This window comes from Schistocerca nitens, chromosome 4 (assembly GCF_023898315.1).
Source record: "Schistocerca nitens isolate TAMUIC-IGC-003100 chromosome 4, iqSchNite1.1, whole genome shotgun sequence".
NCBI lineage: Eukaryota > Metazoa > Arthropoda > Insecta > Orthoptera > Acrididae > Schistocerca > Schistocerca nitens.
In genome coordinates this window covers 874,995,990-875,014,032 of record NC_064617.1, presented here as the reverse complement: position 1 = coordinate 875,014,032, position 18,043 = coordinate 874,995,990, and the positions used below count along the sequence as shown (strand labels likewise).

At 39.9% G+C, this 18,043-nt stretch overlaps 1 protein-coding gene across 1 annotated transcript; it reads right to left on the bottom strand.

Moving 5' to 3' along the window:
* Window positions 1-225: 225 nt before the first annotated feature.
* On the bottom strand, window positions 226-4,184 carry LOC126252634 (DNA-binding protein RFX2-like). Its single transcript, XM_049953536.1, has 2 exons — window positions 3,926-4,184; window positions 226-3,742 (listed from the first exon to the last, which is right to left on the bottom strand). The coding sequence occupies exons 1-2, from the start codon at window positions 4,182-4,184 to the stop codon at window positions 1,836-1,838; spliced, it is 2,166 nt and encodes a 721-aa protein (XP_049809493.1). The 3' UTR covers window positions 226-1,835.
* Window positions 4,185-18,043: the final 13,859 nt, after the last annotated feature.

Here is an 18,043-nt window from a genome sequence, read left to right as displayed (position 1 = left end):
CAATAAAAATTTAATGCAGAGAATAAATAATTTGCACAAGACACACTTTATTTCACACACCTTATGAAGGCACGCACATGCATACTATGAGAGTTCCGTATGAACTCAATATATATTAAATAAATAACTTTTCTGAAGTAAATGCAACAATCGAACACTTCAAAAACAAAACAAAATATTTACATTGGAGAAGAAATGAAATGAAACATTTTGAATGTACAGCATTCTCTGAGCAACTACTACATTTACAATGACTAAATAATGCATCAACTTTTAACTTATTTATCTGAGTGCTTTCCCAAATAAATATAAAAAGACTTATGCATTAATGTAAATATGTAAATAAAAGATCACATTTCTGCTTATTTTCAGTGTAGAAACTGTGTTATGGGAATCAAAATTCATGTGCCAGAAAACTTATGGAAGTTCTGATTTGTTTTCTGTCCAACAAGAGAGAGAATATTGTATAATTTATGTCTTATATTACAGAAGTAACAATCATAAAATTGTCAATGGATTGCATTCCATAAATAAATCAGTGTTTGTGGTCAAATCCTTTATGTTTCCTGGAGAATTTAAATGGCTTTCAGTAAATCAGCACAGATTTTTATGGAATGGTGCAATAAGTATCACATTATTCACTTGCTAACATATAGATCTGAACATGAAACTTCGTCAAAATTAAGAGGTCTCCTAATTTCAAATAATATTTGTCATCATCATCATCAGACATGTGACTTAGAAGCTGAACACACATAATAAATGCATTACTGAGCTTAACTTTTACAGTAAGTTAATTCTCTACATACTACAGGTATAGACAAAATTCTCTCTGGTAAACAAAATTCACACAGGAACACTTACATACACACAAGTACACACGACGTTCTGTGGACAGTTATCACACCAATATATAGATACACTTAACAAATAACAGTGACCATCACAATAAACCATTGTTTATTATACTCTGCTTAAGAGAAATGCAACTTGTAACACAGAAAACTCATTACTTCACACACACACACACACACACACACACACACACACACACACACACAGACTTCTACCAAGAAGCTGAAGGAATTGCTTTTCTCTTAATATTTTGATTCCACATGGATTTAAACACATAACACTGATATATAGTACTGACAAAGGTTTATTCATACTACCTTTAGAGACATACACTGTTAACAGTACGATTACCTTAGTAAATTGAGGAACTAAAAATGATTCGCTACAAGGACAAGAGAGAAAAAGTTAACCCTGGTGAACAGAAATACTCTTTATGTAATGATTTCAAGACTTGTATTTCCCTAATGAATAAGTATAGTGACACACTGACATGAAATACATGCCTGCATAAATTCCATCATAACACAGTCACATAAATCATACAAGTCATTTCAACACATTCGCATTGCACAGTAACCTGCTGTTTCCTCAGATGCAGGTAACAGTAATTCAACAGCATCCATAAACATTTTATAACTAGCAGTAGCATCTGAACAGTAAAGCATGAAGAAAGATATGACTGGCCAAATATTCTGGAAGTATGTTTCCAAGTGAATCCTAATTTATAAAAGGGATGACCTATGAAAGAAATTAAATGTAAATAAACTGAATTTGAAAAACATGAAGTAAGAGAACACTCGAACTGAACCACCATGTACTCTACAGGTCAATAAATATATCATTGCACAACAATGGCAAGAGGAACTTGTCTTTTACAGATTTATGCACAGTATACGATTTAGTGAAGCCACCAATGAATAGTAGCTGAAGTGGCAGCATTTCATACTGCTGAATCACTCTTTTCTCAGCCAGTTGTATCACTATTCCACATTTAGTGCATTTATCTGTAAATAACCACTTATATCAGATGAGCTATGAAGCTTTTCACCAAGGACAGCAATTGGTGTTTCTCCTGTCTGCAGTGCAACTTGATGTTCAATCAGAAAGAACATGTATTCATCATACAACAGACGTATAAGGTGAAATGAACCGAAGCTGGCTGCACTTCGGAGTGTCAGATCTCTTATTACCATTGAACTATAAAAGGACCATTTCAGCAGAAACTGTCTTGCTGCTTTTGTAAAGTTTGGTCTTCCTTCATAAGGTTTTAACACCTGAGTTGCAACACCCTTCAGCCAAGCTGCCCATTGTTCAAGTGAGTTTTGCTGCTGCAATGTCATTTTGAAGTCTGCTTCCAGTCTTTGTACAACACCATTATCACATTCACACACCCATGATGCTTGATCCTGAACATTGTGGAAATCTACACGATTTAAGTCTACCAGCATCTGGTTTATCTGTGACGAGTTCTGAAGTACGGCACGTGCAGCCTGTGCCAAATGATTTAAAGATGTGTAGCGACGTAAAGTTTGTGCAAATGCATTTGCTGCAGCCATTTTTATTTGAACTATGTCACTTGGACATCCAGCCATGGCAGATGTCAACCAAGTTCCTAGACTTTTTGCAAAATTGCGAATGCCTTGGGTAAGGGAGCTCGGAATTGGGCGAAGGACATCTGGTATCAGAACATATACTAAATTTTGATAAAATCTATAATCTACAACTCTGACAAATTGCTGTATAGGTTCCAATTTACACAAGATGAACAGCTTTGTTTTCGACAAGTATCTCTCTTCTTCACATTCATCCCCATTATTATCATCTTGAGTTCTCCAAAATTCCCTCCAAAGACTTTCAATAGTTGGGAATTCCAAGTTAAGAATAGCATCTAAAAAGGCTTCACAATGTTCTCTATAAATACTGCGAAGCGTATCAACATCTTCAAGTGTACATTCCTCAGGTAAAACAACATTTGACATTTCTATTTCAGGAAAATCTGGGATTGCAGATGTACTATCACCTAAAAATTCATGGTGCTTGTGTAGTTCCTGGCAGTGACCTAAAGAAGTGTGATGCGAAGACTGTTCATACTCTGTGCTTTTCTGGCCTGACCCCGAAAGGAACTTGAAACGTTTCTGAGATCCTGTTTGTGGTCGAACAGCAACTGATGTCCCATCCTCAAACAGTTGATTTAAAATAGAGTTCGGTTTGATACGTATACCATAATAATGATACTTGGAATTTCCTCGGGTTCCTAGGCGTCTCGTTCTCAGGCCAAGAAAAATTGAGCGTATCAATTTTCCAAATGAAGCAGCATTAACAGGATCTTGTTTGCGCTCATTACAATGATAAAGATAATGATTATACAGTGTTGAACGAGGCAGACTTACTCCCTCTGCAGTTTCATAATTATCCAGAAGCCAATGTACAGTTGCTGGTGTAGCTCGTGTGTTATGCGAATGGGCATCTTGTCCATCACTTTCCATACCACTGTTACCAGATATCAAGTAAGTCACACCACCAGAATCTGAATTTATTGACTGAGTATTATTATGTTGTGGTGTAATTAATGAATGTGCTGTATCTGATTCAATACTTTCCTGTATCAGATATGAGCTACTTTGCTGAGCTAACAACTGATTGTTTCCTGAACCCTGTCCAACACTGCCAGCTACCTGATTGTATGGAACAGCAGCTGTGCTATCATTATAATATGGTTCCGAAACTGGTGCATACATCTTTTCAGGCTCTTCAACAGTGTAAACAGGATAGGACGTCTGGCCATTTGTTGAAGAATATATGTCCTGCTCAGACGCACTCTCTACATACTGAACGTAGTCGGGCTGTACACCCGGCTGTACTGCGTCTGACGCCACTACATCCGAATCTGAAACAGTAACAGTTATATAGTGTGCTGAATCTACTACTGTTTGTGATTCATTACCGTCATCTGGATCTGTAACATTAGATTCGCTGATAACCTCCGTTATCTCTTCAGTGCTTGCAACTACATGTACTGATGACCTAGAAACTTTGCTATCTACATTTCTTACTTCTCTAGAATGTTCACCTGAACTTTCAAGGCAGTATTCAACGCCGCCACTCTTCTTCAGGGTCGAATTGGCGACACTCGCGATTGGGAGGGTGTTACTTGGCACAGCTGTAACTGGAGTACTTATTTGCGATGAAGCACTGAGAACAACTACTGTAGGTGGCGAACTATGTCTCTGTTGTGAAACAGCACTAGCATTTCCACAAGATCTCGCCTGGTGAATGTCCAAAGCTGACAATGTAGCCGATGCCGATGTTGCCGGGTTAACAGTAGCCATGTTGAAGGTTGTCTGTGTGGTTGCCATGGAGACGACACAATCATTGAAACATTCTTAATATCTATGCATAGTCCTTATCCGACTTGCTCTCTCTCTCTCTTTTTTATTTTTAATGAATTTTAAAAAATTGGTAATGATATTTGAAGCTTGATTTCCTATACTTTTCAAAAAAAAAAACAAATCTTTTACATTGATTAAAAACCAGGGAAATATGAGTAAATGAGAACCGAAAAATTATCTCTCTAACTGAGGCCATAGAAATTTAGAGTACATTATTGGGCTGATGTATTATACATACAATAAAAAGATAATTGTAAAATCATCAGAGATATGTTTCCATCTGAAGCGAATGTGTATCTATCATGCAAAAATGATTTCGATCGCCATCATGTTGCTCCTTCACTACAAGGTGATTCCCAAAAATTATCAGGAGTCAAATTTGAGAATCATTATACACACTACTGATTTGTTATTCAGTGAATGAAGGTTTCTCAAAAAAGACAATTTGGAAATAGGTGCTATAACTCAAAAGCAGCAGCCGATGAAAAAGAAAATGTTTTGTGCGCATTTGCCTACGTAACAGGGAGAATATAGGTATATAAATGAACATAGTGTTTTGAACAACGAATACAAATTTAAATACTGAAACATGAGTGCCACAAGGTAGAGTTCTGAGTCACTTAGTAATCCTAAACTAAATAAACGACCTAGTCTTCTCATAATGAAGCGATAAACATATAAGTAATGATATTCTTGTGTGTAATTTCCAATAAGTTTTTAATGCAACCAAAGTCAGAGACAGTAGATCGAAAAATTAAATTCATATGAAGGTATTAATCAACTACAGGGGTACTGGTATGACAAATGAAAATATTACAGAAATGTTGAGAATATACATTGACTTGATCTGAATTGGTAAGACCTTGTACTGAATATTTCCAAACCGCTAAATACATTTTATTCTTCACAGGGAACTGTCTTAAAAGCTCCCACCATAGAAGGTGGAAGAGTGGGTCATTTTGAACATATACAATCCCTAGTTTTTGTATGAGAAACCCTGGCATTTCCATTCCAACTGGTGGTATTTTGGATTTTAGGCTTGACTGATCATGACTAATAGTATACAATCATGCGTTAAAATTCCCAACTAATATACAGGGTGTTACAAAAAGGTACGGCCAAACTTTCAGGAAACATTCCTCACACACAAATAAAGAAAAGATGTTATGTGGACATGTGTCCGGAAACGCTTAATTTCCATGTTAGAGCTCATTTCAGTTTCGTCACTATGTACTGTACTTCCTCGATTCACCGCCAGTTGGCTCAATTGAAGGAAGGTAATGTTGACTTCGGTACTTGTGTTGACATGCGACTCATTGCACTACAGTACTAGCATCAAGCACATCAGTACGTAGCATCAACAGGTTAGTGTTCATCACGAACGTGGTTTTGCAATCAGTGCAATGTTTACAAATGCGGAGTTGGCAGATGCCTATTTGATGTATGGATTAGCACGGGGCAATAGCCGTGGCGCGGTGCGTTTGTATAGAGACAGATTTCCAGAACGAAGGTGTCCCGGCAGGACGACGTTCGAAGCAATTGATCGGCGTCTTAGGGAGCACGGAACATTCCAGCCTATGACTCGCGACTGGGGAAGACCTAGAACGACGAGGACAGCTGCAATAGACGAGGCAATTCTTCGTGCAGTTGACGATAACCCTAATGTCAGCGTCAGAGAAGTTGCTGCTGTACAAGGTAACATTGACCACGTCACTCTATGGAGAGTGCTACGGGAGAACCAGTTGATTCCGTACCATGTATAGCATGTGCTGGCACTATCAGCAGCTGATTGGCCTCCACGGGTACACTTCTGCGAATGGTTCATCCAACAATGTGTCAATCCTCATTTCAGTGCAAATGTTGTCTTTACAGATGAGGCTTCATTCCAATGTGATCAAATTGTAAATTTTCACAATCAACATGTGTGGGCTGACGAGAATCCGCACGCAATTGTGCAATCACGTCATCAACACAGATTTTCTGTGAACGTTTGGGCAGGCATTGTTGGTGATGTCTTGATTGGGCCACATGTTCTTCCACTTACGCTCAATGGAGCACGTTATCATGATTTCATATGGGATACTCTACCTGTGCTGCTAGAACATGTGCCTTTACAAGTGTGACACAACATGTGGTTCATGCACGATGGAGCTCCTGCACATTTCAGTTGAAGTGTTCGTACACTTCTCAACAACAGATTCAGTGACCGATGGATTGGTAGAGGCGGACCAATTCCGTGGCCTCCACGCTCTCCTGACCTCAACCCTATTGACTTTCATTTATGGGGGCATTTGAAAGCTCACGTCTACGCAACCCCAGTACCAAATGTAGAGACTCTTTGTGCTCGTGTTGTGGACGGCTGTGATGCAATACGCCATTCTCCAGGGCTGCATCAGCGCATCAGGGATTCCATGCGATGGTGGGTGGATGCATGTATCCTCGCTAACGGAGGACATTTTGAAGATTTGCTGTAACAAAGTGTTTGAAGTCACGCTGGTACGTTCTGTTGCTGTGTGTTTCCATTCCATGGTTAATGTGATTTGAAGAGAAGTAATAAAATGAGCCCTAACATGGAAAGTAAGCGTTTCCGGACACATGTCCACATAACATATTTTCTTTCTTTGTGTGTGAGGAATGTTTCCTGATAGTTTGGCCATACCTTTTTGTAACACCCTATATACAGCTCTAAACCATTCATGATCTTCCGATTTTGATCAGCTTAAATATATGATTTACAAAGTAGTTATGTAGATGGTTTGGAAACTTTATTTTCAAATATTAATGTCTTCTGAATCTTTGAGTGTAACTTGCTGAACATTACGTTTTTCTCTCATTTACTGTTTACAATTGCACATGCGTATATCTTATTGAGTAATTATTCCTCAGCAGTTATTGTTGTTGATACCATGCGATACATGTACTTACAAATTGTTTACACACACACCGACACACACATGCCCACTTATACAGTGGCGGATACTGTGTGGGAAGCCCCCCCCCCCAATGCGGATCCAACCCCACTGCCACCCGCACCGCCCCCGCCAGTCAGCCTGCACGCTATCCGTTTATTTCTTTTGTCAGTCGACTCGAGTTATCGAGGAGTTGTACTTTCCTATATAGCACGCGCATCCGCGCCATCGTATTTTATGCGTTTCTTTTTGGCACATAGATAACTGAGCAAAATATTTGCTTGCCTACCTGCATCTGTTGTTACAGTAGAAAGAAGTTTTTCAACACTGCGCTATAAAACAACATGGCTGAGGTCGACAAGGAAGGAGGATCGACTTAATGGTTTAGCTCTGTTTAACACTTTCCCTGACATTGATTGTCCTATCGACGATGTAATTAACCAATTTTCCATGAAGAATAGGCACATAGAATTCAACATTTAAGGAAGAGAACCGCAATTGTAACTTTTTTATCATACGATGGCATTGTCTAATATATGTGTATAATCAGTTTAAATAAAACTTTCCTAAACTTCACATGTGAATTGATTATTTTTTATTATGGTAGAAGTAAAGGTAGCTCAAGATATCTTTACCACTCCCTCCTTGAGGTTTTTATGTATCTATCACTGCACTTAATATATATATCAAAACGCTGTGCAATGATGAGTAATAGGCATAACCGAGAAAGAGCTCTGTCTAGAATGTTATTAATAAAGAATAAACAAATGCAATTTCATTTACTGCCCTTATCTGGCATTTCGCGTACCGTTTGTAAGGGGTCAACCACCCCTTACGTATTGAGAACAATATATCTTTGCCCCACGCAGGTCGCAGTAGGTACTTCAATAGTCGAGCACACAGTGCACCAGGAGTAGTCAGTGTTGAGGCTCCAAGCAAATAAGTTGTTGGCTGGTATGCGAGAAAGGCAGATTTCAGCAGGACGACCGACTGCGTTTACAATTGTTTAACGGCTCTGTGTGTCTCCCAAAGCCATGGGCCTGACCTCCAGCAAATACATAAATGGAGTTACTTGAGTGATTTGTCTGATGTGTTTAAATGTTCATTTGTGCATCGTCATTACGCATCAACCGCACCGGACACCCACGATTTGGATTGGAGTGAGGACTGTGTATTCAGTGCCACATGGAGAATATTGGCGTGTGATGACGTTAATAGGCGACCTGTGATGAGTTAACCATGATTACTTTGTCAGACAAAGGGAGTAACTGCCTCATTCGTGCTGTTTAGACAAAAGATATAGAAGATTAACAATAAAGCATGTACCGATTATTGCTACCTGACATACTAATTAGCTTCGTTGGATCTGATATGAAACAACTCCCATGCAAATATTAACCGATCATCCTTTATCAGCTGCACATGGTCAAACTATTTTAGACTGTTAGTCTAGAATCCAGTAGTCAATGACAGTGGGTTTAATAGGGAGAGTTTCAAGTTACCTATGGTAGAGCGGAGCTCCAGGAATGTGTGGGACCTGTCGACTTGCGGTACTTGTCGACCTGCTCTTGAATGTGTCACTGAACCCTCTGTCTTTGTTTGTGGTCCTGGTTCACTTATCATATGTGGCTATGCTGCCGGTTGTTCTGCCTCTCTGACAGGTGGGACCACAGTCACTAGTGCAGTAGCCTTCTTCTCCTGCTGTTGCATAGGTGCACCATAGAGAGCACAAATTCGGTCTTAACCTGGTCCCATGACACTGTCAAATGCCGGTCTTTGCACTCTGTTTGAAATTTACACTCATTTTGTCTTAATACGCAAAATGCTCCCAAGTATAGATATTACAGAGGCACACATAGAGCATCAGTTTGCAACATCACATGTGAGGGTCTCAATATGTCCCTGCGTACAAAGACCTTTCGATCTCCATGACGTGATGCTGGGGTCGAGTGTAGCTTATCTATTTGCAGTAGCATATACGGCAGCTCTTGTTTCGTAGACATCTTTTCTTCTGAAAAGAGCTCCAATTGCAGACCCAATTTTTCTCCATAAATCATTTCTGCGATCGATGCCCCAATGTCCAGTTTAACTGCTGTGTGTTGTCCTAACAAAAGTAGCAGTAGTGCTGCTGTCGAAAAATTATCATGATCATCAGAGATCTATGCCATCTCTCCACCATTCCATTGCTTGTGCGGTGATAGCTTGTGGTATGGCGATGTTGGTAGTCACATAATCTAGATAGTCCCAGAAAGAATACTGGTGCTAATTGATACCTCTGGTCTGTTGGGACATATGCAGGGCAATCGAATTGCGAAATCCACATAGTCATGAAAGACTTTGCCATTATTTCTACTGATACATCCCCTAACGGAATCAATTCTGCCCATCTTGTACGCCTGTCCAGAGTTGTAAACAAACAATGGTGTCCCTCTGATGGTGGAAGTGGGCCCTCAAGGTCTATGTGCATATGAAAAATTCGTCCTGTCGTTTCTGGAAAGTCTCCCACTGGTTGGTGCACATCTCTGTCAACTTTGCATCTGTCGCAGGCAATAATTGTTGCCCCCACGCAGCATTCCTCCTCCATACTCGGCCATACAAATGTATCTGCGACCAGCTTTACAGTGGTGTTCGCTCTTGAATGCAAGAGGCTGTGGACACTGTCAAAAACTGACTTTTGTTAAGACTGGGGCCTTGGTAGAGTTCTGGGCATATCACAATAAATTAGGTCACTGATGCCCAGGAACCGCACTTGTTTGAGTTTAAGGAATATAGCGTTGTTTTGCAACAGTTGTTTCAGCTGCACATCTGTGGCTGGATCAGCTTTTAAGTAGTCATAGTGTTTCGAGGCGAAAATTGCGCCGACCATCGAGAAAAAATCGGCCACTATGTTGTATGCCCCTTTCATGTGCTTAATATCTGTGCCAAATGGCCCTATAAATTCCAGGTGGCAGAACTGCCAAGGAGAACAACCCTCTTTCATAATCTGGAAGGCATATGTGATTTGCTTATAATCAGTACAGGGTGTCCCATTCAAACCTCCCTGATTTCAAAGACCCAGGTCAAAATCCACAGTAGATATGACAATGAAAAATGCACCACACTGTAGAGCATCTCAAAGAATTTATGCCGGCCGCGGTGGTCTCGCGGTTCTAGGCGCGCCGTCCGGAACCGTGCGACTGCTACGGTCGCAGGTTCGAATCCTGCCTCGGGCATGGATGTGTGTGATGTCCTTAGGTTAGTTAGGTTTAAGTAATTCTAAGTTCTAGGGGACTGATGACCACAGTAGTTGAGTCCCATAGTGCTCAGAGCCATTTTGAAAGAATTTATTTATTTATCATTAATACATGTCTACATGTGAACCATTTGTAGCAGGAAGAATATAGACTCTATATTCAATTTCTTGACAAGTTCTTTGTAGCATTTCCTCTGTTACTGTTGCAATAGCATTAGTGATACGATGTCGCAACGTAGGAAAATCGTCCACTTTGGTCGCATACATGCAGTCCTTCACGAATTCCCACATAAAGAAATAAAGCAGCGTAATGTCGAGTGAAAGCGGTGGCCAGGCAATGGCTCCTCCGATTCCGATCAAACGATTGGGAATTTTCCTGTCCTAGAACTTGCGAACAGCAGTTGACCAATGTGGCAGAGCTCCATCTTGTTGAAAAATGATGTTGGGTTGCAAGCCTTGTACCTGAGGATGCACAAACTGCTGCAACATGTCCAGATACGCCGACCCATTCACTGTTTGTTCCTCAAAGAACGGTCCAACAATCCTGTTGTGCAGACGTTTAGTTTAGGGCTATCACGAACATGTTCAATGACATTATGCCTATAAATCCTTCCTGATAGATGAAAGGTTGCCTCATCTGAGAATAAACATCTTTTCAGGAAGCTGGCATCCATATCAATATGCTGCAGCATATCCGCAGCAAATTGTTGTTCGTGTGGTTTGTCTTTCGGCATCAGATGTTGCAGAATTTGCACTTTGTAAGCACACATACGAAGATGCTGGTGAACTATACGATGCAATGTTGATCGAGGTACATCAAGTTTCCTAGATGCTTGACGAATTGACTTATGTGAGCTTCTGAGAAACTTTTGTCTGATGTCCTCCACTGTCTCTTCTGAAACTCTGTAACGTGCACTGCCAGAATGTTTCGGAACACTTCGTGTTTCCAGAAACTTCTTATAACATTCCTTAATTGTTTTCACATGAGGTGGATCACATTCATACAGACGATGATAATTTCTTTGCACAGTAATTGGCGATTTTGTTTCTGCAAACCGCACTACTGCTTGCACATGCTGCTGTGGCGTCGCCATTTTCACTTCATGCGACCATGCTGCACTCTGGCCACGATACTGATGCGGGAATATAAATTCTTTGAAATGCTCCACAATGTGGTGCATTTTTCACTGTCGTATCTACTGTGGTTTTTCTCTCCTGGGTCCTTGAAATCAGGGAGGTTTGTGTGGGACACCTTGCATATATTGTAAATGGAGGCACTTCAAATGGTCAGTAACTCCGTCATACTCATTACACTTACTTTCATCTTCTGACAGCTTTCGTAAAAAAAAAAAAAATAATTTAAAGGCGTCCAACTGCCTTCCACACTTTTCTGGAGTGCTGTGCTAATAGCCAACTGGCTGCCATCCATAACAATTGCCATAGGTGCTTTATGAACTGGGTAAGACAATAGTATCGGTTTTCACAAACTTGCCATTAACTTTTCGAAGATTTGCTGCACGATAGGCGTCCAAAGGAGGAGCTGCTTGCTCATTGCATTGCTCCCTGGTAATGCGTTCATCGGTGGCGCCTTAATCTCTGTTGCCACAAGTAGATGGCGTCCATAAAAGCTGACAATCCTTTGGAATCAACGCAACTGTTGATAATCTGGTGGTTGCGGAATATTCTGTAGCACCTCCACTTTTTCCTTGGGGAGGCAGATACCCATGGCTGATATCTTACGCCCAGGAAATGTCGCTTGTTTCTTTCGAAGAACAAATTTTGCCTCATTCAGTATTAGACCACATTTCCTTATTCTCTCGATACTGGTTTAAGGGGTTCTTCATGCTACTCGGCTGCCTGGAGAATATTAATACATCATCAAGATATGAAAAATAGAAATCCAGACCCCTCAACAACTCATACAGAGCTCTCTGCCATGTGTGAGCCGCATTCTTCAGTCCAAATCATGTACCAAATAGTCCGACAGGTGTTATCATGGCCGTCTTGAGAATGTCTTCTTCCGCGACCGGAATCTGATTATACATTTTTTTTTTTGCAGTAGATTACGCTAAACACTATAGTTCCAGCCAAAATATTCGTAAAATCCCGCAAGTTCGGCACAGGACAGTGTTCAGGTATTGTTCATGCGTTAAGCACCTGTTAATCCCCACAAGCTCTCACATGCCATTCCCCTTTCTGATGAGGTACAGTGGCAATGCTCATGGGCTATCCTACCTTTTTAAAGTTCCTCCTTGAAACATTTTGTCAAATTCTGCTCTCACCTCAGTGAACTGAGCAGGTACTAATCTTCTGGGCTGTTGGAAGTCTGGTTGGCCTTCAGTGGTCTTAATGTCATGCACGTTGGTATGTACTACCCTCTGTCCATTACTTCAAATCTTCTTCTTCTTTCCTGTGTGACTGTTTCTTCTTGCAATGCGATGGCGTTGCTGGCACTTCCGCCAAACGAGCCTATCACGACTGTATTTCTCCACCAAATTTGCTCTAAGCTCAGCTGTAATCCCAGCTCTTGGCACTGCATGAAATCTGCTCCAAGGATTGCTTTGTACACATCAGCCAGCACGAATCTCCATTTAAAGCTCTAGCTAACCCAATATCCATGGTATCCTTTTGTTCCTCACACAACCTGCTGGACGAGTTACTGGCCGTGGTTTAAGTCGAATGATGCCCCTACTGGCTCTTCCTGTTTCTGCTCCACGGGCAGTACACAAATGTCTGAGCCACAATCGATCAGGTACCACCGATTTGTCCTCATGTCAGTCATCCTCATGCGATCTGACAACATACGTTGGCAAGCTTGCTTAGACATCTGCATACATACTAGAGAGTCCCCTTTAATTCTTGCGCTAATACGGAGTGTTGTGCCCTGCTGGCCTTCGACCACTCAATCAGTTCTGTCTGATGCCATAATACCTGTCTCTTTGTCATTATTCTGGCGCTCTTGTGAAGCTGTACAGCCTGCTGCACCTACTAGAGGCTGCTGTAACTATTTAGGAACGAGCAGGGCAATGTGCATCTCGTAACCCGCAAGCTGATCCTTTTGTGGTACCAGAAAATTCTGTCATCTAACCCTTCAGCGTCTAGCTTCCATTGTACCAACGTATTCCCTTCTTGATTATGAACTCACACATTGTGTAATTTGTTTAACTCTGGAGCCGATGATTGCTTTTGCATTGTTTCCAATTGAGACTTCAAACCACGTAGCTGCTCATCGACAGGCTTTCTTCACTCCTCACCAACTGCGACATGGTAGCGTATACAAACAGTGATCCAATACTGTCAAATGTTTTTTATTTCAGTCTTTGATCACATTATAAATTCTTTAGACAATGACCGGTTTCAGTCTGTAATGTCCATCCACAGATCTATAATATACAAATATATACACCTAGTGAGCAGTGTGTCTTTCAACATAATACAGCAACACGTATCACAATATACTATCATACAACCAGGGAGATGTACAGAAAATATGGTAAAACGTACCTTTTTTACACCATGTCCTAAAGTGATAACACCATAATGGCATCGTCAAAACATATAAATATAATCAGCATAGCATCATCATATAGATCTAAAATAAGGTGTAGAATAGGCTGCATCGTCCACACAGTCATTATTGCAACTGGCTACTGAAGTACAGTAGCTACCAGAAATCTGTTTGCTTACATCATCAAAAAAAATGGTTCAAATGGCTCTGAGCACTATGGGACTTAACAGCTATGGTCATCAGTCCCCTAGAACCTAGAACTAGTTAAACCTAACTAACCTAAGGACATCACACAACACCCAATCATAACGAGGCAGAGAAAATCCCTGACCCAGCCGGGAATTGAACCTGGGGACCCAGGCGTGGGAAGCAAGAACGCTACCGCACGACCACGACCTGCGGACTACATCATCCCTAGATGCCGCTACTGTCAGCTTAGATGTAGTCATCATTTACAAAAAAAACATAATCTGATAAAAACATATTAAGTAAAATACACGTAGCAGACTTTTAAAATTGATAACTATCATAGAAACTAAATTGTGATACATTAAAAGACGAATACAGTTACCCATATAAAATTATTAAAATGAAATATTTGAATAGAATAGGACCAATCCTTTTTATGGTGAATTTATGGTCAACAGTTAATATACGTATTACATTGCTTGTAGCAACCTATAAATTGCCTATGAAAGATGAAATGTCTATATGACAGCTGAAAAAGGACATATCAATGACCAGCGCCCTCTGTTGGGTTGGCTGCCAGGATGTTATTTAGGCGTGCACCGATCTTACGAACTTAACCACTAGAGGGCTTTACATACAACGTGATATATCTCTCACAGGAATCTTTTAAACAACATATTAACAGTCAATAAATAAAATTATATAGTCTGGTTATACATTCAATGAGTAGGTAGGACATAATCAGTTACAGGATTAGTGCGATTAATGTATGGAAGTAAGGCAAATGCCTTCTGTTCTCGACATAAATCATCAAGTAAGGCTAGGTATAAATACGCGAGGCATTGTTTGGTTATCGTAGTACATTATCAAACAATGCAAAGTAGGTGTTGGGCGCAAAACCGCTTTGTCCATTCATGCACCCTAGTGGGCTCATGATTTTTCGCTTTGTAAATCTCTAACTCCTCCAACAAGTCAAGAGCGCGACCCCTCTCTGCCCTGTGTAGAATACGCATACAACTCTCGATATTGCTTAGGGTGTGGCCGGTTTTTGCCAAATGCATTCCCAATGCAGTTTTGTTATGTGCCTGCAAATGCTCCCTGAATCTAATTATAAAAGAACGGTCAGTTTCACCGATGTAAAATTTGTCACAATTACTACAAACGATCTTGTAAACCCCAGAACCGTCAAATTTATCAGAATCTTTACTCAAACTATGTTTTGCACGGAGTTTCAGAGTGTTGTTAACTTGAAAACCACATCTAACCTTAGATTTATTCAAACACTTTTCTATTTGTTGGGGCATTTTTCCGTAAAATTTCATTGGAATGGTTTTCAGGTTATCTTTATTCTTTCTTTTTTATAGATGATTGTGGGCCTGCCTACTATTTGCTTTCTGTTTTTTATCTTATTGTATGGGCGCATAACATCTTTAGGTGAGAAACCGTTGGCTACTTGTAACGCTACCACCCTAAACGGACGTGCGTTAGCTGTATAAAGCCTGTACTGTAATAAGTTCACGGGCTTCACCTTATAACCAAGGATTTTAGTACATAAATTGACCGCGTGTACCTAATAGAAGCAAGATCGGACTTGTACTCAGTTAATAACTACAGTGATGTATCAAGCAAATGTAAAGTATAATTGCTCGTTCGCATGGACAAGAAGTATACACAGTAGATGCAACCTATAATTAATAATTCGGTCGCCAGCCTACTTAGGCAATGAGTGAGTTTTTCCTTGTACAAGTCGGTGTATGTACAAGCATAGTAACCCGTAGTAATGATGCGTTATATGGCAAAGTTTGGAACCAGAAAAATCCACTGAACAAAAGCTTTCTCTTTTTGTACTAATTTGGACGAGATAAATTCACACAACACCCCACAGCAATGATTACTACGAACTGCATTCTGTATATTGATCAGACTGAAATCGGGCATAGATTTTCCTAGAATAAGCAGTTTTGAAAGCACACATACAATGTCACTATTAAAATTGGAAAACAACACTAATACACTTAGGTTCAATATAGAACTTAACTTTACTGGTCAAATCTGATCAGCACATTTCAAGGTTTGAAAGAATGGACAAGAGAAGGGGGGGGCCCTGAAAATGTTATGGTCGTTATACTAAAACTATTAAGTCTTAAAAGGCAAATTAACACTCAAAATTATCAATCTATGGATAACTACTCTTTTGTCTTACTTCTGAATAATTTAACTGTCATTATTTCTGTCTCAGATTAATTAAATAACATCGCTAACTCAATTCAAAAAACTCTCTTCCACTTTAGTCATACTTTTGTTCTTTACCAACATTTACAATAACACATAGACTTTTTAAACTTCTTTATAGCATAGATTGATCTACTGATAATTCTTATTAACACTGATTTTTAAACTTTCAGTTCAGGATACTCGGGTTGCACAATACGAGGTAAGGATCCTGTCTAGGTCAGTGATCAGGATAAGTCATGGCTAAAGCAATTCTGGTAAAAGTCACGTTATTATTGAACAATTAGAAACAGTTTCGACACTGGTCCACACAGATACACTTCTAAAGATGAAATAAATGTTTGACCTGTGCAAGTCGGTGCGGCGGTTGGCGGGCAGCGGGGTAGCGGGCAGCACGGCACACATACAAGCACGGCTAAGGCTCACACTACATCGGCACTTTCCATCTTCTTAGCGTCGTAACCTTTCCAACTTTGTGCCTCAGAATATAGCCATGCCAAGTAGTCATCGGAATCGGTGCATCCGAGGCTCAATGGAATCCACTTTTCCTGGGTAGCCGCCTCGGTACGGTACATGTTCCTCTGACCAATTCACCACTCCGACTCTTACTGTTGCTCGCCTCCGACTGACTACTTGAGCCCGTTGTGCCGAACCGCGCCCAGTGCGCGCTTTCCCGCGCTCGCCTGCCTCCACCTTTTCCCGCTCCCCTACAGGTAGGGTATTCACCACAGGTTTTCTACTACACATATCCTACTGCATTACCTACGTATGGACCAAGTGTTTAAATTACAATTTTCACATCTTACAATAGTTTTAACAATAGTACACTTTCTTTTGATTATCACATTATTTGAAATCCAACATAAATAATAATATTCATTACAAAAGTTGCTCACTGTGTCTTTAACATGACACGAAAAAAGAAAGAAATAAAATCAAACATTGTTCACCCTAATTTATCGAAATTCATAAAGAAAAAAATTATTATATGTACAGTTGTCGTTACACATGCCCCTGTTTCCAGAAAATTTTCTTAAGTCCAAATTTTATGGGAACACTAAATCTTACAATTATACAGTGGTTCTGAATCTTTACTTAACTGTCCAAAAGGTTTACACTACATATGTCCTTCTACTCCCTGTATATAGGTTTACACTCTTTTAACACATCAAGAATAATTATTTGTTATTTACTCCAGTGCCTTTTGCACAGTCCAACTTCCCATCATAACATTACTAAAATAGCAATTTAATCTTTTTTTTCCAAAGAAATACTTTAAAACTCTGGAATACAAACATTTAACTACAAAAACAATAGCATATTTTGTACACACTATAAGATAATTTGTCGCTGCTTGCTTTGAATAGCAGTCCATTTCCTTACTTACTAAACAAAACACACACACATATATTCAGAAAATTAACTACACATATTTGCTGCCTATTATGCGGATTTGGGCAGTCCTTTTCACTTCATATTGTCACATCTCCTGTATCACATTTATAATTTTCCATCGACTATTTATCTGCCCTCATTGGTATTTGGCAGTCCTTCATATTATGGTTCATACACTGCCCATTTTCATTTTTGACAGTTCCATCTTTTATCAGGCTGATAGCATTTATCCTTTCATTTCAGTCCCTTCCTCCATACATTTTTATAGTTACAGTACAATTGGTAATCTGAAACTCACATAACTACATTAGCACACTTTCAAGGGTATACAGAC